The 20,936-nt window shown below is 43.4% G+C and overlaps 4 protein-coding genes and 1 long non-coding RNA gene across 7 annotated transcripts; all 5 read left to right on the top strand.

Moving 5' to 3' along the window:
- Positions 1–2,343: 2,343 nt before the first annotated feature.
- LOC134082675 (uncharacterized) lies at positions 2,344–8,080 on the top strand. Of its 3 annotated transcripts, none has more exons than XM_062538567.1 (9): positions 2,344–2,460; positions 2,627–2,941; positions 3,069–3,276; positions 3,863–4,017; positions 4,112–4,219; positions 6,882–6,913; positions 7,271–7,370; positions 7,500–7,537; positions 7,640–8,080. In XM_062538567.1, the coding sequence occupies exons 1-9, from the start codon at positions 2,397–2,399 to the stop codon at positions 7,781–7,783; spliced, it is 1,164 nt and encodes a 387-aa protein (XP_062394551.1). In that variant the 5' UTR covers positions 2,344–2,396; the 3' UTR covers positions 7,784–8,080. The 3 variants fall into 3 exon arrangements, with proteins under 3 accessions (XP_062394551.1, XP_062394552.1, XP_062394550.1); XM_062538568.1 differs by having other exon boundaries at positions 6,876–6,913; positions 7,694–8,080; XM_062538566.1 differs by having other exon boundaries at positions 6,876–6,913.
- Positions 8,081–10,518: 2,438 nt separating this feature from the next.
- Positions 10,519–12,117, top strand: LOC134082374 (uncharacterized). The gene is made up of 3 exons (XM_062538051.1): positions 10,519–11,234; positions 11,322–11,720; positions 11,850–12,117. The coding sequence occupies exons 1-3, from the start codon at positions 10,591–10,593 to the stop codon at positions 12,115–12,117; spliced, it is 1,311 nt and encodes a 436-aa protein (XP_062394035.1). The 5' UTR covers positions 10,519–10,590.
- Positions 12,118–12,178: 61 nt separating this feature from the next.
- On the top strand, positions 12,179–12,629 carry LOC134082678 (uncharacterized). Its single transcript, XR_009939649.1, has 3 exons — positions 12,179–12,249; positions 12,335–12,438; positions 12,538–12,629. It is a non-coding gene; the product is annotated as an uncharacterized LOC134082678 (long non-coding RNA).
- Positions 12,630–12,757: 128 nt separating this feature from the next.
- LOC134082370 (ubiquitin thioesterase otulin-like) lies at positions 12,758–13,941 on the top strand. Its single transcript, XM_062538046.1, has 4 exons — positions 12,758–12,820; positions 12,928–13,059; positions 13,230–13,499; positions 13,634–13,941. Exons 1-4 carry the CDS (start codon positions 12,758–12,760, stop codon positions 13,850–13,852), a joined length of 684 nt encoding a protein of 227 aa, XP_062394030.1. The 3' UTR covers positions 13,853–13,941.
- Positions 13,942–15,258: 1,317 nt separating this feature from the next.
- On the top strand, positions 15,259–19,110 carry LOC134082369 (uncharacterized). Its single transcript, XM_062538045.1, has 10 exons — positions 15,259–15,344; positions 15,772–16,493; positions 16,581–16,979; positions 17,110–17,340; positions 17,436–17,509; positions 17,601–17,698; positions 17,798–17,941; positions 18,188–18,319; positions 18,488–18,757; positions 18,892–19,110. Exons 2-10 carry the CDS (start codon positions 15,850–15,852, stop codon positions 19,108–19,110), a joined length of 2,211 nt encoding a protein of 736 aa, XP_062394029.1. The 5' UTR covers positions 15,259–15,344; positions 15,772–15,849.
- The last annotated feature ends 1,826 nt before the right edge of the window (positions 19,111–20,936 follow it).

Here is a 20,936-nt window from a genome sequence, read left to right as displayed (position 1 = left end):
AGGCCTAGGCTATTCTAGCTAAAGGTCTGATACTTGCCAATGATCAGTGAAATTAAATCATGCGAAATGTTCCTTTGCCAAATGCTCCTTTTACACTTTATGTTTTCTGTTGAGAATTGTACCGAAACATAAACTATAGGGCTAATATTTAAATATATCGTATTATGCTATATGGGCACTTTTTGACTTAAGTTTGACGCGTGCGGTATTTGATTATTTTCAGAATAAATAACGCATATGGCTAAATATATTTATATATATTTTATATAACGTTGACAGTTTTTTATTATTATTTTTCCCTTTGTCTGTTTTCAGACTCTTCTGGCCCGGCCATGCGTTTGTACCGCGGGGCTGATGAACTTGGCTCTCCCTTGTATTTCTGTGAGGTGGCAGGAGCAGGGGCTAACTGGAGCGATCCGTATTGGCAAATCAAGGGGAATGGGGCAGTGTGCACGCTGGAAGGAACCACAGCAAGACGGATTGGCTCTGATGGAGTCTTCACTCGATGGTCCATCATCAGACTCAACTCTACACTTACTGTGACATGCCGGTGTCACCAAATTAACGGAACACGCATCCTCTTCAGCTCCAATGAAGTAGACGCGCGTAATGGTGGGTTTTAGTCATGCTTGGGTCTATGAATACTTAGTAAATCATTATTGTTTTATTTTTCGTGGTTGGATGTAAATGTCCATGCAGTTTCAGATATGCTTTGTTATAATCATTGGTGTAGGCTTTAAAATGCTCTATCTAAATGTCTGAAAGGTAACCGTGTGCGTGTAGCGTAATTAATGCTTTGGGAAAGGGTGAAAGGTTAATGTACGCAATAAGTTATGTTTTGGCCTTTTCTCTTCTCTTCTTTTCCAGGGGCAGCTGCGTGTGATTGGCTGATTTCCCTCAGTCCTTTATGTCTTCTCCTATTTTTGCTCACATTTGCGGCAACCATCCTCTGGACACGGAGACTCCACCAACTCAGAGCTGCATGATGCAAAGCGGAACCTTTTGAAATCTGTGACGATGTGTGGCATGCAACTTTTTTCAGTCTTTCATTCGTTACATTTGATAATCATTAGTTAGTTAGATTGCCCCCCGCTCCTTTCAATGCCACCAAAAAGACACAGAGAACCTACTGAAGCTAAAGTTTTGGGGAAAATATACTGTTGCTTGGACTGGAGCCTGGGGTGGGGCTATTTTGCAAGATGTAAATGGATGCAGAAATGTTGCATGTGAGTCATTGACCTGCGATAAATTGAAAATAATGATGAACAAACAATATTGTAGCAGTATTGGTGTTTCTTTATATTTTTATTGTTTTGTTCCCATTTCTGTTTCTGTCCATCTGAAATAAAATATAGGTCTGTGAGGGTGTTGTTTAACACAATTAAATGTGACTGTGACAGTAGCCTGACGGAACAATTCTCTGTGTTTCCTGTAAACAAAATAACCGCAACACTTTTTGTACAAACCTTTGATGGCCATACTTGGTTTCAGAACACCATAGCCCGATCACCCACCACCATCCACTGTGTTCGTAGGCGACTGTATCAACGTACAAATATATTTTGACGCCCATTTTAGAGAATTTCTGCACTCACGTTTGGGACGTTTGATTCTTCTTGTCAAATCAAGTGAAATCTACAACAATTGTTTCTGATGGGTATAAATCAAGTATCGTCCATTTACAAGAGATAATTGCAAAGGTGTGCAGAAATGCGTGCAGGGGTGTAAACGCAGTTTATTCAACTTTGACATTTCAGAAATAGAGCATCCATCTTATTGTATATCTATCTCTCCAGTTTATTCACCAATTGCAACTTTTACCATTCAAAAATCACACTGTATTATCCACAATCACAATATGAACCCTCGCCAACACTCTAGAAATGTATAATGTTATAGCCTATGCATCTCCACCACCATAACTTCTGACACTACACTACACTACACCCTTGGATGCGTGCATAAGCCTTTTACTGCAACTGTTGCTGCCTGTGACACTATCAGACAGGATCTACTAAGTCTCCACCAAGGTTATCACTTGTGTTTATAGTATATTATGGCATGGCCCTGGAAAATAGGGATTATTCCTTTAACATGAAAGTTGCTTAACCACATTGATTGAACAGACCCATTCATGACAGACTGATTATAATGTAAAGTCTGCCTAAAATTAATGTTTCCAATATCCGATTCAACAGTGGAACATTCTGGTGTTGTTTTTGTGATAGCCTATAAAAAAAAACATCATGTTGTAGCCTACGCCACCTCTTTCAAACGTGTCAGACCACGAGGACTATTACGCAGATTTTAGCCTCCGTGAACCAAACCGACCTTAGAGAGGAAATACAAAATCCAGTTCGTCTCTCTTTTGTAGGCTACTTAGCGCAGATTAACACATGCTTTGTCAAAACAATATGGCTATATCAGACATCACAATTTTCATCCTTATGTTTATCCTTGGTAAGTCATTTTGCGTCATTGGACATGTGTTGCTTTTCCGGTATGCAGCAGTGGTAAGATACGGTTGTATTATGCACTTCTATGCCTAGGCCTATATGATTGTTTAGCAAGCATAGGCCTATACGAAACGTTAAAATTCAACGAATTGTTTAATTTCTTTTTGCAGACTACTCTGCATGTGAGAGGGGGTTAATACTTGCAAAACTGGATGAAGATATTTCAATTACCTGTCCTTGCCCGGCATCCATACGGTGTGAGGCTAAATTCATTCGCTGGATGAAAGTCGCTGTGAATGGCACCGTGATAATTATAAACACCGACTGCAGACAATCTTGCCGAATCTCTCAGAAAATAGTCAACTCCCAAATTGAGTTGACTATTACCCGGGCGACGAGAGATGATGAAGGGCGATATTACTGTGACATGAACACTTTGTGGGTTCTCAAATTTAGCGGAAAGGGTACATATCTTCAAATTAAAGGTGAGAACTCAATAAGCCTTTATTCAAATATTTGATCAAAAGCCAGGCTATATTTGGACAAAGAGAAACGTTCAGTCACATTCGAACTGTTTTTGGTTCCTATTTGAAAACTAAAATGGCGTTTCAGAGTCTGAGAGCTGGACCAACAGGAGTGAGGTGACTTTGTTAAGAGAATTGGAGAGAACTACGATGAAACCAAATTTGGATGAGCTTCAACATGGATCTCTGCTATGCTTTGTGACCGGTTTGCTCACTCCAAATATCATCATCACTTGGCATTCAACACACACACGGGTGGCAGCCGGTCAGACCTGGGTATCTGATACAATCGAAAGGTAAGGAAATAGCCGAAATAATTAATGTTATTATCCTATTATTATTATTATTATTATTATTATTATTATTATTATTATTGTTGTTATTATTATTAGGCTATTGTCATTAGTATATCCAGTAATAGAACACTTTTGTTCTTGCATTTATAAATAAATAGTAGTAGCCTAGAAGAACAAGAATAAAAGGAGAAAGTAGCCTGAATATTATTCATTATAATTAGGCCTATATTCTTTTTTTTCATGTTTTTGCCTACTCACCATTCCTGTTTAGCTGTGTTAACAGCACAATTGTTAAAATGTGAACATGCTTTGCACAACTGGATCAAACTCTGAATTATTTTATTATGTAGGCCTATGTTTTTATTAATTATGCATATCATCAGATTTCTGTAAGAAATGTGCTTTGAGATCAGAAATGCTGTACCTGGACTGGCATCTATTTAGCTTCTCCCCCACATTTGGATATGTAACCTAGAAGTGATGATTTGTTCATTAATAAAAGAAAGACTCTAACTTTTTTCCATCATTTAAGGGATGGTTTTAGAGGGAAAGGTGATATGTTTTTCCTGTCTGTTTATCATAATAGTTTCACTGCTGGAAGCCGGCTACAACTAAATGTGACCACTGGCGAGAACCTCCACATCACCCAAAATGGCAAGGGGCCTGGAGAGGAATGGTGGTGTGAGGTGCATTATGACAACTTCACAGAGAGTGCCATGTCTTCTCTGGACAATAATACAGGTAACATCTCGTTACTACCTGAGGTCTTTAGAGAGATGAACTAATGCTGTACTCCTCAGATGTCGTGTAAGGTTCACTGATTCCTCTTCTCCAGTTCCAGAGTGGTGTCCTGTTGTGCTGTATTCAGCCGTGTCACTCGTCCTGCTGTGTGCACTTTGTCTCGTTCTCCTCACCAGTCACTGGGTCCTGCACTCACACAAAGGTTTGCTGCACATATGGGAAACACAAAGATGTCAAGAGCTGTTTATCGCATATTATTGAAGTGAACTGAAATGTGCTGGAAATGTTTTCAACTGAACTGACAACAATGTAGTTGAATTACACAGGGGTGCGTTTCTAGAAAGCGTCGTTTGCTAACTTGCGTCGCAATCTTGGGAGTTCGCTCCGTCGTTCTTGAATTTGGTGTTTCTAGAAAAGGTAGTTCAAACTCTCAATCGCAAACAAGGACGCAAAGTTTGGTCGTTTGAACTACTGCCCCTGGGCAGTCGCACCTGTGTCGTACCTTGGGAGTTCCAGTTGGTGATGTAGTCAGTGCAAGATCGCCTGACCAAAAATCACAAGCGCCCAACCAAAAATCACTAAGTTGTTGTTTTCTCGTGACTCAATGATTGCGCTATACTGTAGGCTAATATAAAGTAAAATATCGTTGGGCTCATTCTTGCTACGTGTGTTACCTTGCGTTCATTTGCGTGTTGGTTTGCGTTTTGGTAGGCTACTGTTATGATATTGACAAACCCTCGGGTCATGCACACCGTTCATTAGTATAGTGGTTAAGGCAGGTGGTCTATCATCACAACATCGTAGGTTCTTTTCCCGTATGCATCACACATGCTTTTGTTTCTGACTAGTGAAACGTGGAAATAACCCTAATAAGTAATGTCGAGGAACTATTAAACTGATGTCGTGTTCCTGGCCACTCGATGTAAAGCAATTAAATATATTTAGGGTCTAACCTATTGTTGTGTGTGTGGTATGCCTGCTCTTACTCAAAAGTGACATGGAGAGGTAAGATGAGAACTTGGGCCGCGCGCGCAATGTACTGACGTGCAACAGCTGAACCACCAGACACCGATTTAGTATTATGATCATTTGTAATTAGTCTAGGCCATATATATTTTGTACAGATATTTTTTTAGATATTTCACACAAATAAGTACATATATTGGACAGCTTAAGCAAACTCTTTCATGTGCTTGCAGCTTGCATAGGTTTACGTTTTTTTCTGATAGCAATGATAATGCCAGCATGAATCACTTTGGGTTTAAATTAGACTCGTCGACACATAGTGGGTGCCTCTCAACATCCCTCCTTGATCCTCGGTCCTCTATCCCATTGTTGCCGCCCTATCATTCAGTGAGGACGAGGATCGAGGAAGGAAAGGAGAATCTATAAAAGACAAGTGATAGGCATCCAGTGACGGAGCATTTCTAGTGGGTGGGGTATTATACGTTGACACCTTTTCCACCACTGAAATGTGCCGCTGGGTCCTCAACAACGTTGTTGGAACCAGGGGGTCAGGATTTGACTGGTTAGCTTCGCCAGAGCCCCTTTAGGGAGAGCCGGTCCACTTCCTATTAACTCCATTGTACCGGATTGTTCATGCAATCTGTTGAAATTCCGCTGGGGGCGTTGCCGAGCAAGTGATAAATGAATTGTGGTCTATGGGGCTAAGCGGCTAGAACTCGTTTTTTTCACAGTTGACAACTTCATTTCTTAATGTACATTGTCGTAGTAGCTACCTGAGTATAGGTTTTCCACTGGAAATGAAATAAAAAGTCACTCATGTCCTTTCTGCTTTTCATAGGATGGGCCGTTTTCCCTGTAACATGCTAGCATTTAGCTCATGGATGCTCGCGACAATCGCGACCGATTACGACCGTCGTGAAGCTGAACCTTCTTTTAGGTCTATGGCCGTAAAGTGGTTCGCTTGTGTCACGTGACATGAACACTTTGAAAGGGTTTTTAGGAATAACAACACATATTGAAAATTGTATTGGTCAGCTGATTGTCAAGTCAAGTTATCCTGCATCGCATGCATTAATGCAATTTTAGGACAAAAAATTATATAACGAGAAATGTGGTACTGGGGGGTTCAGCTCCATTGCTACCCATTCATTCATCACTTGCTCGCGATCGCCCTCTAGTTGCAGTACCATGCGGAAGTATTTCGCTAGTGGTCCTTCTCCCCTTATTAGACATTCTCTGGCTTCGCCGATTAGCAAAGCACTTCCTCGTCGCCATTTTCCAGAAATACATCATGTCCGGTGCCGTTTTCCCTGCGTTTTCCTCATGCTGATTGGTGGCTGTTCCACTCTCAGCTCATGCACGAGCTTAGTGTGGGCACGAGCTCTCCTTCTGTACCTTACGTCAATCGGTAACCTGGCACTTAATTGGCTAAGTAAAACGGCACCGGAAACAAGCCCCTTGAAACGCCATGTTGAAGCCTGAAAAAATGGTTCAATTTTGGCAATTTTACTAGCCTAGCATTCCCATTGAAATGAATGGGGGCGGGACTTGTTCACTTTCTCCAGTTCTTATAATACCTCCATGGTTGGAACAACGGTGTTCGAACAACGGAGGTAGCGAATTGCGACACAGGTACGATGCTTTCTGGAAACAGGTGTAACACTGTCGTTGTTTGATAGCAAGTTGCGTCGCACCACGGTGGTTAAACAACGCTGTTGCTAACTTTTCTAGAAACGCACCCCAGAAGATTTTCAGACATTTTATATCAGCATTATAAATGAACAAGTCAGTGATATGTAGCCTATTTTCTGGCATAATCATGTGTAATACAGTGGTGATGGTTAACGAAAGAAAATGTCAGGTTAGTTTTTTTTTTTACTGCTCTGCTGTAGGTGCAGGAGTCGCAGTCACTACGATCTCATCTGCTCAGGTAACATTTACTGTGTCTATACATACATTTTTGCCATTTGGTATTTATATGTTTACACAAAAATATTGTAGCACTAAAAGAGGTACAAGGACTTTTATTTTGTGAACTGTAACAACGGGAAGGGGGATGCAGAGTGCGAGATCTGTAAGAGTCGGTGTTTAGGACTTGCGTTCTGAGCCGATCAGTAATTTTAGAGGTGAGCAGCCCGGGAAGATATGTTGTACAACGTTACTTGGAGCTAAGGAATACACATTTCAAGAGTTTGAGATACAATGAAACTCGGTATCAGGTTATGTTGGATGCCCCCACAGAATTTACTTTTACAATATCCTGAATCCTCTGTGTTCAATCTGACAGGATCGCCCTGGCTCAGGATTGAGATCACAGCTCACCCAACTTCCCACATCCACAGGACAACCTACAAACAGTGGTTCGGAAGTGTACAGCATCCTAAAATGTTAGTATGCATAATCACATCTACTGCAAGTGATAGTGGTGTGTGTTACATTCATTTGAATAGTGTGTTTGATGACTCAGAAAGCAATGCTTTTGGTAGAATACTGATTGTGTGTTTGGTGTTCATCAGATCATTCTCACAATACTGTGGCTTCAGCTGCCCCTCAAGTAAGTGTCTGAGTGTTGCAGAACAGGGGTGTGTGGGACAAAGCTAAGAAAGACGTTTCTGATTTGCTTTTCTGATTGTTTTTGTTTACTCTCTCACTCTAGAGTCATGTGTCAGATGTGAACAGTGTGACATACTCTGCCCTGAACTTTCAGCAGCCACCACCAAGACCTGGGAGACGACGCAGAGAGAAAAACAAAGACTGGCACACTGACATTTACAGTGCACTTAATTATCATGACGTGTGAATGTTTTTGTAATTTAAGGTGATACAATGAGAACTAAAAAGGCACAGGACCCTTCTACTGAAGTTCATCTAGTTATAGACCACAGGATGCTCTGCAAGCTTTACAATTTCACTCTCACTTCAAGTGATTGCTTTAAAGTCAATATTCTGGATGATATTTCCCATTGTTTACTTTAAACATAATCCCATAAAACATCATTTTTCTATTTAAAAGTTCTGTTAATTCATCATTTTTTTTTTAAATCTGTAGTCAAATGAATGACAGAGTTTTCACTGAGGATGCAAATAAATATGTGAAACAAAAGAGATGTTTCATTTGCGTCAATTTTTTTTTTTTTTTTTTACCAAACCAACCATGATATTTACGAGCGACAGAGTACTATAATGTCAGTGAAGCTTGTGACCCTGCAGAGGAATCTGATTGAAATAAAACGTAATGCAGTCGGTGTTTGAAACATAGCAAAATGTGTTAGCCTGTGTGGGTGAGTAAGTGAGACTGTGGGTGAGAAAATGACAGCAGTGAAAACATACCTCACGAGTTTATTGTGCACAAAACAATGCCAACACCCCCTGTAATAGCTTAATGTTCTGTTGTTTTTCTCTCTTAGTGGTCAGTCACCTCCCACCCACTTTGGTGAACCTGGCGCACTGTAGGCGATAAAGACGTGTCTAACCATACGTAGGCCATCCACACCATAACCACCTGCCCTCACCATACAAATGCACTCCATTCAACTTGCATGGTCTTTTCAAGTCAAACATATCTCAACAAGTTGCATGCACAGCCCAGACTGCAAGATTGCACTGCTGACAAACACTCCATGTCCGTGCACATTCTTATCCAGTACAGTATTTTTTATTCAGGCAGATAAATGTATACATTACAGTAATAAATCTTCAGCTGCCATGTATTGGTTCTACCTGTGCACTTAACACAGGTGATCTCAATAATTAAGATGCTCTACCTAGCTGAAGAGTTGTGCTAATTACTGTAGAATCAGCTGGTTTAAATCAATGGTTGGCACAGATATGTGGGAGGATTTTTACTTTCTGAAGCCGGACTTTTCCACCTCTGCACAGATTTGTGTTTTACTGTTATTCCTCACTACAATATTTTTTATTACGCTCAATCACGCATGTTGTTCTTGTCATGTTTAGCTACTCTGAAGCCCACCGTGAGAACTCACATGTTTAACTACAACCAAGCAACCTGTGGAATACTGAGAAACTTTCATTTTGTCAACAACACTATAGACAAGATTTCTGAACTGAAACAACACACAAAGTCGCTCATGGCAAAATCAGAACAAAACATTTCAAATTGAAAATAAACTGTGATACTGGCTATAAAGCATCTGTTAGAGCAATATCTGTGTCTGTCCAAGTCCCTTTGGAAGAATACAGGCGTGAGGCAGTTGAATAGAATAATACTTTATTGATTTGATAAAATGGTACAGTAACTGTCAAAGTGAAATGTATTGTGTGCACATACAGAGAGCCACATACTCATGAGATCTTTGGTCATTAAATAGCAACATCTCCATCTGGATGCTGGAGGTGGAACCACTGGTATGTTTGACAGAGAACTCCGAAGTTCATCTACAAGGAAAGTTACGTACCAACTGCCTGTAAAGCGGTGTTAAATAGGCTAATGATGGGAGATGGGAAGTGTTTCCTTAGGAGAGACAGGGTTTCCAGCAGCCTATTGCGGAGATGCTGAATGAAGTCAATGATTGTGATAATACCCTCATTAGATGAACGAATAAACAAAATAAATTAATAATAATAATAGTAATAGGCTAATAATAATAACAATAAAAATACCCTGCTAATTCCCACAAGTAAAAAAATATGCTACACACGCCAAATGAGCACATTAGAATATGTGGCGTAATTGCGCAGCGCTTCCGAAGTGCTAGCCTTGTGTGATAGATTTGACGGCCGTTTTTATCGAGTAATTCGTTATAGTAGGCCTACACGTTGATTATCGATATGCAGCAGTGAACACATGCACATGAAGTAGTTATCGATGACAGGAGACAGACATTCAAGACAATCTGAGAAATAGGCCACTGCTAATGGTGCAGATTGGACATGCTTCTCGCGTACAGGTTTGACTTCACGTCATAGATCGGTAGCCTTTATGACGTCGGTACTCGTAAACATTTTTGGATATTATGCATCCGAGATTACCATTTACTCTGAGCCCCAGTAGGCTACAAGCGTCTAACACTGCTCGGCCTCTACTCGTTGGAAAAATCACCTACTGAAATTTACCGGTGACATCCTGAATAAGTAAGTTATAAACGTAGGTCTTACATTGTATTCGTTCGTATGAATCGAGCATAACTTGTTTCTATTGTTTTGACCAGCCTATAATTGTACAAAAAGGGAGACCTGGTGTGTAGCCACGCAAATTTCAAGCGTAGCCTAACTAACGAAGATACTCTCTGTAGGCCTACAACTCATCCGTCCTGTCATTCGAAAATTCGGACAAAAATACTTTGCATAATGTCAGGGTAAATGTGCTATGCTTACAGGCCTATAATGCGCAACTGACATTTTCTTACTATTGACTTGAACAGTTAGCACTTCTTCATTCACAACACTGGGTATTGTCATTTGTTTTCAGTCAATTCTTGGAGGGAAAGAGTTGAGAGTTAAAATTCAGATTATGAACTCAGATTTTTTTTTTATTGATTTATTTAATTAATTATTTTATTAACACAGATCCACATTGTGGATGCCATAAGGGCGTCACCCCCTGCCTGAGCACCTGAGCTGAGCCCCCAGCCAGGTCCCAGGACAATGGGAAACACAGTTAGCTGCTGCTTCCGTGCCAATCCTGGCGACCGCCAGGAGGAGCAGCGGCTGCAAGATGAGGGCATCAAGCGAAAAGTGGCACCAGGTAAGGCAGCAGATTCTGTGGGAGACAGCATTCTCCCACATCAAAAAGAGGTAGCTGCAGGACTGGTGTCAGAGGGTTTGGCAGATACCGCCAAGAGTGTGGCCTCTGAATATGCTGATGAGGTGACTGAACTCAGAGAGCCTCCTGCATCAGCAGTTGTCACCAATCTGCACGTGAATGCACCTGCTGCTGTGGACAACAGCATGCAAGAGGTGGCTGCAGGGCTGGTGTCGCAAGTGTTGGCAGAGGCCACTGAGCTTGTGAATGCACCTGCTGCTGTGGACAACAGCATGCAAGAGGTGGCTGCAGGGCTGGTGTCGCAAGTGTTGGCAGAGGCCACTGAGCTTGTGGCAGTATTTAATGCCACCCTTCCAGTGGACCATCTATTTGGGGAGGCTTCCTCGAAGATGGTAAATACCAGTCTGACTGAGAGTGTGCAAGCTCTCAAGGACGTTAACCTTAGAGAGGAGCGCTGCAATGGTGACAACAGGGACAGCGCCCTCCCCTGTGTTCCAGCTGAAAAAGCTGCACGGCCTGAGATTAGGTAAGCGGCACCTGTTGACTGCTGATGACACCAATAGATGGTATCAAAACACAAGTGGAATTTTGAAAAAGGTCTTTAATTCCACAGATCATCCCAAGAGGACCCTGCCACCATTACACCGGCTGCAAAGCCGGAGGACCGGCTGGTTCAGAATCCCTCGGCTGAGGGGGTGGTGAGTATTGCTCCAAAGGGGTTTCCTCAGGTAAGTAGTGACATTGATGCCCATCTGGACAGGTGTGGACATCAGCCACTGTTTGACTCATCCAAAGCCCTGGATGGGGAACGGGATGCGTCTCTGCACGGCAGTGAGGATGAGCGGCTGCTCACCTCCGCCATGCTTGGCACGGGTTTGCCCGTCATGAATGCTAAGCTTGCTGAGGCTATCTCGCTGCACAGGAGTGATAGTGGTCACTCGTTCAGCATGGAGGGACAGCATCGCCACAGTGGCCTTCACCTCAAATCTGTTCCCACTGATGCTTCTGCAAGGTGAGTCCGGCAAAGTTTGATCGCCTCAGTTCCATAACAGAACTTCTGTTGCATATAATACATTGGTTGGTTTTTTAATACATTTCATTCCTTAATCTCAACATTCATTTTTTGTCTATTTATGTATAGAGGCTCTGCTGCAGCCTCTACCGCCCGAGACATGGTGTTTGGCCCGAGCACCAAGTCTAAGAGTGTACCCCTTCCAAAGTTGCTCGCTGAACTTGCGGCACTTCAGAGGGTTGTTGTGAGCTCCAATAGTTCCGCTCACAGAGGGCTGGCTGGGAATCTCCAGGATGAGAGACCTGGAAGTGCTGGCAGGTGGAGCCCGGTGTCAGATGGGAGTGAGGCCTGGCTTACTTGGTATGTCAGTTGCATAACCATTTACCATAGCAAATGAATGAGATGGTGTTGGATCAAGACATTTAACCTAGAGCATCCAACCTCTCTCCCTGCAGTGACGAAGACCTCTACTACAGCGAGGACGAGATTGAGGAGGAGCTGGCGAGGCAAAGTCCCATGGAGATGCCTGGTGATTAACTCTAAATGATTGCTGTATTCTTTCATGGCATATACACTGCACGTGTAAAAGTCTCCTTATACTGCTTTCAATCCAGTTCCGGAACAGGACCGATGCAGCTTTGGGCCGCCCGTTGCCATTTTAACTCACTGCGAGAAGGAATGGAAAGGGCAGACCACCGAAAGCATGGTCATTAGAAAAGTATGTTGCACATATTGCATGTGTATTTTCTCTCTTCACAAGTTGAAGCCTGCCACTAATCTTTTTTCATTCTATCCCTCTGTGCGCACTTTCCTCCAGGGCTACGCTGAGCTCTCCCGGGACTTTGGATTCTTCCGCCGGGGAAGGGAAGACGACTACTGTGCCCTGCGAGCCTCCCTGTACCAGACGCTGGTGAGCTCTGCCCAGCTTCCCGACTGGCTGCAGCGGGAGAGTTTCTTATTGGTATGCCCATCTTCTCTACCCTTGGGATTACTACAGTAGCTGACTGAACCTACTAGATCACAAAGTCTTATTCAGAATGGCCTGTCTTCCGTCTGATACAGAATGGCTTGTCTCCAAAGAAATTAGAGAAATAAAAAATGTGATTCACTGTTAAACACATGAATTTGTTTCTATTACAGTGGAGCAATATTTGATCGGGCCCTTTCACACATCAAACATTTCACTTGAATTTTCCCATTTTCCTAGATCCCTGAAAAGCTTCAGTCTCGCTACGGTCTGATTGAAGGCTGGTCGTTTCCCGACGTGTGCAAGCAGACGAGCGGGATCAAAGACGACGTGGCTCTTTTGAAACACCACCTGAGCCTTCTCCAGAAATGGGTACAGCTCTCATTTGCACATTATTACAGTGGTTGGATATTGCGTTATACCTGAAGTAATATGTTAAACTTTGTTGACATTTCATTTGTCCATATCAGTCATTATTGCAATGCACACATTGGGGCAACTGAGATTCTTGCGTGTGCATTGACGTTTGCGTATCTGTACAGTGGCGTGCGGCAGCAGCCTCTCCTGGGCTCGAGGGACGCAGACGTTTGTGCGATCAGCTCTTCCAGGGCGGAGAGGACGAGTTTGGTGTCATGGAGGCGCTCAAGCTCCTGATGCTAACCTGCGCCGTGGAATTGCACGACATCATGCAGAGGGGCAGAGACGTGCCAATCTTCTGCTGGCTGCTGTTCTCCCGCTACACCTCCTCGTGCCCGCGCACGTTCCTGGCCAACCACCTGAGCCGGGTTGGCTTCAGTGGAGGCATGGGGCAGGTGAGAAGGCTCAGGGAGACTTTTGATGTGCTTGTTGTTGTCGCTGACCCATTGACTGCCAAATAAGAAGGTGTATCAAAGTCTGTTGTGGTAGCCTACTACTAATGGCTGTTGTACTCATTTCTGTGTTATAGGTGGAGATGTGTCTCCTGGGTTACACACTGCACCACACCATCAAGGTGTACCGCCTCTACATGGCCAACATGAAGGACTTCATTGTCACTCATTACCCGGACAATCACATTCAGGACTGGCCCTCTGTCTGCCTGGTAACCGAGGATGGCCGCCATTATGACGTGGCTGTTGGCGACCCCGTCTGTCTTCGGGAGGACTTTTCTGGTGGACCTCACTGATTGGCCAACCAGCAATTTTGTTGCAGTTTGATTGTTGACCCAAGTGACCAAGGTCCAATCATGGCCAATTCAGGATTCACTATTTTACACCACCCGTGTTAATTCGACACATTATTAAAATACATTTTCTCAGCATCATATTAACGGCTGTGTTGTGGTTTCTCGGTCTGGAAGATTTCCTTTGGAAGGTTTAGACATCTTATCTTTTAAGAGATAAGGCAATAAGATGAAGCAATCAGACTGCTTTGGATTTGAATCCATATGAATGACACTGACTTTTCTAAAATTAACCAGCTTTGTCACAGTGATGGTTATGGTTGTTTAGTGATGTCAAAGGAACATGTTTAGCTACTCTGAAGCCCACCGTGAGAACTCACATGTTTAGCTACGACCAAGCAACCTGTGGAATACTGAGAAACTTTCATTTTGTCAACAACACTATAAGACAAGATTTCTGAACTGAAACAACACACAAAGTTGCTCATAGCAAAATCAGAACAAAAAATGTCCAATTGATTATAAACTGTGATACTGGCTATAAGGCATCTGTTAGAGCAATATCTGCATCTGTCCAAGTCCCTTTGGAAGAATACACGTGTGAGGCAATTGAATAGAATAATTATACTTTATTGATTTGATAAAATGGTACAGTAACTGTCAAAGTGAAATGTATTGTGTGCACATACAGAGAGCCACATACTCATTAGATCCTCGGTCATTAAATAGCAACATCTCCATCTGGATGCTGGAGGTGGAACCACTGGCATGTTTGATAGAGAACTCCGAAGTCCATCTTCAAAGAAAGCTACCAACTTTGCCTGCAAAGCGGTGTTAAATAGGCTAATGCTGGGAGATGGGAAGTGGTTCCTTTGGAGAGACAGGGTTTCCAGCAGCCTATTGAAGAGATGCTGAATGAAGTCAATGCTTGTGATAATACCCTCATTAGATGAACGAATAAACAAATAAATTATTATTAGTAATAATAATAGTAATAGGCTAATAATAATATCAATAAAAATACCCTGCTAATTCCCACAAGTAAAAAAATATGCTACACACGCCAAATGAGCACATTAGAATATGTGGCGTACTGTAATTGCGCCGCGCTTCCGAAGTGCTAGCCTTGTGTGATAGATTTGACGGCCGTTTTTGTCGAGTAATTCGTTATAGTACACCTTGATTATCGATATGCAGCAGTGAACACATGTACATGAAGTAGTTATTGATGACAGAAGACAGACATTCAAGACAATCTGAGAAATAGGCCACTTCTAATGGCGCAGATTGGACATGCTTCTCGCGTACAGGTTTGACCTCACGTCATAGATCGGTAGCCTTTATGACGTCGGTACTCGTAAAGATTTTGGGATATTATGCATCCGAGCATTACCATTTACTCTGAAACCCAGTAGGCTGCAAGCGTCTAACACTGCTCGGCCTCTAGTCGTTGGAAAAATCAACTACTGAAATTTACCGGTGACATCCTGAATAAGTAAGTTATAAACGTAGGTCTTACATTGTATTCGTTCGTATGAATCGAGCATAACTTGTTTCTATTGTTTTGACCAGCCTGTAACTGCACAAAAAGTGAGACCTGGTGTATAGCCACGCAAATTTAACTAACGAAGATACTCTCTGTAGGCCTACAATTCATCCGTTCTGTCATTCTAAAATTCGGTCAAAAATACTTTGCATAATGTCAGGGTAAATGTGCTATGTGCTTACAGGCCTATAATGCGCAACTGACATTTTCTTTCTTTTGACTTGTTAACAGTTAGCACTTCTTCATTCACAACACTGGATATTGTCGTTTGTTTTCAGTCAATTCTTGGAGGGAAAGAGTTGAGAGTTAAAATTCAGATTATGAACTCAGATTTTTTTTTTATTGATTTATTTAATTAATTATTTTATTAACACAGATCCACATTGTGGATGCCATAAGGGCGTCACCCCCTGCCTGAGCACCTGAGCTGAGCCCCCAGCCAGGTCCCAGGACAATGGGAAACACAGTTAGCTGCTGCTTCCGTGCCAATCCTGGCGACCGCCAGGAGGAGCAGCGGCTGCAAGATGAGGGCATCAAGCGAAAAGTGGCACCAGGTAAGGCAGCAGATTCTGTGGGAGACAGCATTCTCCCACATCAAAAAGAGGTAGCTGCAGGACTGGTGTCAGAGGGTTTGGCAGATACCGCCAAGAGTGTGGCCTCTGAATATGCTGATGAGGTGACTGAACTCAGAGAGCCTCCTGCATCAGCAGTTGTCACCAATCTGCACGTGAATGCACCTGCTGCTGTGGACAACAGCATGCAAGAGGTGGCTGCAGGGCTGGTGTCGCAAGTGTTGGCAGAGGCCACTGAGCTTGTGAATGCACCTGCTGCTGTGGACAACAGCATGCAAGAGGTGGCTGCAGGGCTGGTGTCGCAAGTGTTGGCAGAGGCCACTGAGCTTGTGGCAGTATTTAATGCCACCCTTCCAGTGGACCATCTATTTGGGGAGGCTTCCTCGAAGATGGTAAATACCAGTCTGACTGAGAGTGTGCAAGCTCTCAAGGACGTTAACCTTAGAGAGGAGCGCTGCAATGGTGACAACAGGGACAGCGCCCTCCCCTGTGTTCCAGCTGAAAAAGCTGCACGGCCTGAGATTAGGTAAGCGGCACCTGTTGACTGCTGATGACACCAATAGATGGTATCAAAACACAAGTGGAATTTTGAAAAAGGTCTTTAATTCCACAGATCATCCCAAGAGGACCCTGCCACCATTACACCGGCTGCAAAGCCGGAGGACCGGCTGGTTCAGAATCCCTCGGCTGAGGGGGTGGTGAGTATTGCTCCAAAGGGGTTTCCTCAGGTAAGTAGTGACATTGATGCCCATCTGGACAGGTGTGGACATCAGCCACTGTTTGACTCATCCAAAGCCCTGGATGGGGAACGGGATGCGTCTCTGCACGGCAGTGAGGATGAGCGGCTGCTCACCTCCGCCATGCTTGGCACGGGTTTGCCCGTCATGAATGCTAAGCTTGCTGAGGCTATCTCGCTGCACAGGAGTGATAGTGGTCACTCGTTCAGCATGGAGGGACAGCATCGCCACAGTGGCCTTCACCTCAAATCTGTTCCCACTGATGCTTCTGCAAGGTGAGTCCGGCAAAGTTTGATCGCCTCAGTTCCATAACAGAACTTCTGTTGCATATAATACATTGGTTGTTTTTTTTAATGCATTTCATTCCTTAATCTCAACATTCATTTTTTGTCTATTTATGTATAGAGGCTCTGCTGCAGCCTCTACCGCCCGAGACATGGTGTTTGGCCCGAGCACCAAGTCTAAGAGTGTACCCCTTCCAAAGTTGCTCGCTGAACTTGCGGCACTTCAGAGGGTTGTTGTGAGCTCAAATAGCTCCGCTCACAGAGGGCTGGCTGGGAATCTCCAGGATGAGAGACCTGGAAGTGCTGGCAGGTGGAGCCCGGTGTCAGATGGGAGTGAGGCCTGGCTTACTTGGTATGTCAGTTGCATAACCATTTACCATAGCAAATGAATGAGATGGTGTTGGATCAAGACATTTAACCTAGAGCATCCAACCTCTCTCCCTGCAGTGACGAAGACCTCTACTACAGCGAGGACGAGATTGAGGAGGAGCTGGCGAGGCAAAGTCCCATGGAGATGCCTGGTGATTAACTCTAAATGATTGCTGTATTCTTTCATGGCATGTACACTGTACGTGTAAAAGTCTCCTTATACTGCTTTCAATCCAGTTCCAGAACAGGACCGATGCAGCTTTGGGCCACCCGTTGCCATTTTAACTCACTGCGAGAAGGAATGGAAAGGGCAGACCACCGAAAGCATGGTCATTAGAAAAGTATGTTGTACATATTGCATGTGTATTTTCTCTCTTCACAAGTCGAAGCCTGCCACTAATCTTTTTTCATTCTATCCCTCTGTGCGCACTTTCCTCCAGGGCTACGCTGAGCTCTCCCGGGACTTTGGATTCTTCCGCCGGGGAAGGGAAGACAACTACTGTGCCCTGCGAGCCTCCCTGTACCAGACGCTGGTGAGCTCTGCCCAGCTTCCCGACTGGCTGCAGCGGGAGAGTTTCTTATTGGTATGCCCATCTTCTCTACCCTTGGGATTACTACAGTAGCTGACTGAACCTACTAGATAACAAAGTCTTATTCAGAATGGCCTGTCTTCCGTCCGATACAGAATGGCTTGTCTCCAAAGAAACGAAAGAAATAAAAAATGTGATTCACTGTTAAACACATGAATTTGTTTCTATTACAGTGGAGCAATATTTGATCGGGCCCTTTCACACATCAAACATTTCACTTGAATTTTCCCATTTTCCTAGATCCCTGAAAAGCTTCAGTCTCGCTACGGTCTGATTGAAGGCTGGTCGTTTCCCGACGTGTGCAAGCAGACGAGCGGGATCAAAGACGACGTGGATCTTTTGAAACACTACCTGAGCCTTCTCCAGAAATGGGTACAGCTCTCATTTGCACATTATTACAGTGGTTGGATATTGCGTTACCTGAAGTAATATGTTAAACTTTGTTGACATTTCATTTGTCCATATCAGTCATTATTGCAATGCACACATTGGGGCAACTGAGATTCTTGCGTGTGCATTGACGTTTGCGTATCTGTACAGTGGCGTGCGGCAGCAGCCTCTCCTGGGCTCGAGGGACGCAGACGTTTGTGCGATCAGCTCTTCCAGGGCGGAGAGGACGAGTTTGGTGTCATGGAGGCGCTCAAGCTCCTGATGCTAACCTGCGCCGTGGAATTGCACGACATCATGCAGAGGGGCAGAGACGTGCCAATCTTCTGCTGGCTGCTGTTCTCCCGCTACACCTCCTCGTGCCCGCGCACGTTCCTGGCCAACCACCTGAGCCGGGTTGGCTTCAGTGGAGGCATGGGGCAGGTGAGAAGGCTCAGGGAGACTTTTGATGTGCTTGTTGTTGTCGCTGACCCATTGACTGCCAAATAAGAAGGTGTATCAAAGTCTGTTGTGGTAGCCTACTACTAATGGCTGTTGTACTCATTTCTGTGTTATAGGTGGAGATGTGTCTCCTGGGTTACACACTGCACCACACCATCAAGGTGTACCGCCTCTACATGGCCAATATGAAGGAATTCATTGTCACTCATTACCCAGACAATCACATTCAGGACTGGCCCTCTGTCTGCCTGGTAACCGAGGATGGCCGCCATTATGACGTGGCTGTTGGCGACCCCGTCTGTCTTCGGGAGGACTTTTCTGGTGGACCTCACTGACCAAGGTCCAATCATGGCCAATTCAGGATTCACTATTTTACACCACCCGTGTTAATTCGACACATTATTAAAATACATTTTCTCAGCATCATATTAACGGCTGTGTTGTGGTTTCTCGGTCTGGAAGATTTCCTTTGGAAGGTTTAGACATCTTATCTTTTAAGAGATAAGGCAATAAGATGAAGCAATCAGACTGCTTTGGATTTGAATCCATATGAATGACACTGACTTTTCTAAAATTAACCAGCTTTGTCACAGTGATGGTTATGGTTGTTTAGTGATGTCAAAGGAACATGTTTAGCTACTCTGAAGCCCACCGTGAGAACTCACATGTTTAGCTACGACCAAGCAACCTGTGGAATACTGAGAAACTTTCATTTTGTCAACAACACTATAAGACAAGATTTCTGAACTGAAACAACACACAAAGTTGCTCATAGCAAAATCAGAACAAAAAATGTCCAATTGATTATAAACTGTGATACTGGCTATAAGGCATCTGTTAGAGCAATATCTGCATCTGTCCAAGTCCCTTTGGAAGAATACACGTGTGAGGCAATTGAATAGAATAATTATACTTTATTGATTTGATAAAATGGTACAGTAACTGTCAAAGTGAAATGTATTGTGTGCACATACAGAGAGCCACATACTCATTAGATCCTCGGTCATTAAATAGCAACATCTCCATCTGGATGCTGGAGGTGGAACCACTGGCATGTTTGATAGAGAACTCCGAAGTCCATCTTCAAAGAAAGCTACCAACTTTGCCTGCAAAGCGGTGTTAAATAGGCTAATGCTGGGAGATGGGAAGTGGTTCCTTTGGAGAGACAGGGTTTCCAGCAGCCTATTGAAGAGATGCTGAATGAAGTCAATGCTTGTGATAATACCCTCATTAGATGAACGAATAAACAAATAAATTATTAATAATAATAATAATAATAATAATAGGCTAATAATAATATCAATAAAAATACCCTGCTAATTCCCACAAGTAAAAAAATATGCTACACATGCCAAATGAGCACATTAGAATATGTGGCGTACTGTAATTGCGCCGCGCTTCCGAAGTGCTAGCCTTGTGTGATAGATTTGACGGCCGTTTTTGTCGAGTAATTCGTTATAGTACACCTTGATTATCGATATGCAGCAGTGAACACATGTACATGAAGTAGTTATTGATGACAGAAGACAGACATTCAAGACAATCTGAGAAATAGGCCACTTCTAATGGCGCAGATTGGACATGCTTCTCGCGTACAGGTTTGACCTCACGTCATAGATCGGTAGCCTTTATGACGTCGGTACTCGTAAAGATTTTGGGATATTATGCATCCGAGCATTACCATTTACTCTGAAACCCAGTAGGCTGCAAGCGTCTAACACTGCTCGGCCTCTAGTCGTTGGAAAAATCAACTACTGAAATTTACCGGTGACATCCTGAATAAGTAAGTTATAAACGTAGGTCTTACATTGTATTCGTTCGTATGAATCGAGCATAACTTGTTTCTATTGTTTTGACCAGCCTGTAACTGCACAAAAAGGGAGACCTGGTGTATAGCCACGCAAATTTAACTAACGAAGATACTCTCTGTAGGCCTACAACTCATCCGTTCTGTCATTCTAAAATTCGGTCAAAAATACTTTGCATAATGTCAGGGTAAATGTGCTATGTGCTTACAGGCCTATAATGCGCAACTGACATTTTCTTTCTTTTGACTTGTTAACAGTTAGCACTTCTTCATTCACAACACTGGATATTGTCGTTTGTTTTCAGTCAATTCTTGGAGGGAAAGAGTTGAGAGTTAAAATTCAGATTATGAACT

Source organism: Sardina pilchardus, chromosome 6, assembly GCF_963854185.1.
Source record: "Sardina pilchardus chromosome 6, fSarPil1.1, whole genome shotgun sequence".
In the NCBI taxonomy this organism is placed as follows: domain Eukaryota; kingdom Metazoa; phylum Chordata; class Actinopteri; order Clupeiformes; family Clupeidae; genus Sardina; species Sardina pilchardus.
Note: the sequence above shows the minus strand (reverse complement) of the source record. Positions and strands in the feature narration are given on the sequence as shown.

What these genes read in the sequence shown, in the direction of transcription:
- LOC134082675 (XM_062538566.1), top strand. Translation starts at nt 2,397, where the DNA reads ATGCTTTGTCAAAACAATATGGCTATATCAGACATCACAATTTTCATC. An exon ending in GTATCTGATACAATCGAAAG is followed by an intron (nt 3,277 to 3,862) that starts GTAAGGAAATAG and finishes TTATCATAATAG; the next exon opens with TTTCACTGCTGGAAGCCGGC. An exon ending in AGTGTACAGCATCCTAAAAT is followed by an intron (nt 7,371 to 7,499) that starts GTTAGTATGCAT and finishes GGTGTTCATCAG; the next exon opens with ATCATTCTCACAATACTGTG.
- LOC134082374 (XM_062538051.1), top strand. Translation starts at nt 10,591, where the DNA reads ATGGGAAACACAGTTAGCTGCTGCTTCCGTGCCAATCCTGGCGACCGC. An exon ending in GCTGCACGGCCTGAGATTAG is followed by an intron (nt 11,235 to 11,321) that starts GTAAGCGGCACC and finishes TTAATTCCACAG; the next exon opens with ATCATCCCAAGAGGACCCTG. An exon ending in CCCACTGATGCTTCTGCAAG is followed by an intron (nt 11,721 to 11,849) that starts GTGAGTCCGGCA and finishes ATTTATGTATAG; the next exon opens with AGGCTCTGCTGCAGCCTCTA.
- LOC134082370 (XM_062538046.1), top strand. Translation starts at nt 12,758, where the DNA reads ATGGCCTGTCTTCCGTCTGATACAGAATGGCTTGTCTCCAAAGAAATT. An exon ending in TGAGCCTTCTCCAGAAATGG is followed by an intron (nt 13,060 to 13,229) that starts GTACAGCTCTCA and finishes GTATCTGTACAG; the next exon opens with TGGCGTGCGGCAGCAGCCTC. An exon ending in TCAGTGGAGGCATGGGGCAG is followed by an intron (nt 13,500 to 13,633) that starts GTGAGAAGGCTC and finishes TCTGTGTTATAG; the next exon opens with GTGGAGATGTGTCTCCTGGG.
- LOC134082369 (XM_062538045.1), top strand. Translation starts at nt 15,850, where the DNA reads ATGGGAAACACAGTTAGCTGCTGCTTCCGTGCCAATCCTGGCGACCGC. An exon ending in CCCACTGATGCTTCTGCAAG is followed by an intron (nt 16,980 to 17,109) that starts GTGAGTCCGGCA and finishes ATTTATGTATAG; the next exon opens with AGGCTCTGCTGCAGCCTCTA. An exon ending in AAGTCCCATGGAGATGCCTG is followed by an intron (nt 17,510 to 17,600) that starts GTGATTAACTCT and finishes ATCCAGTTCCAG; the next exon opens with AACAGGACCGATGCAGCTTT.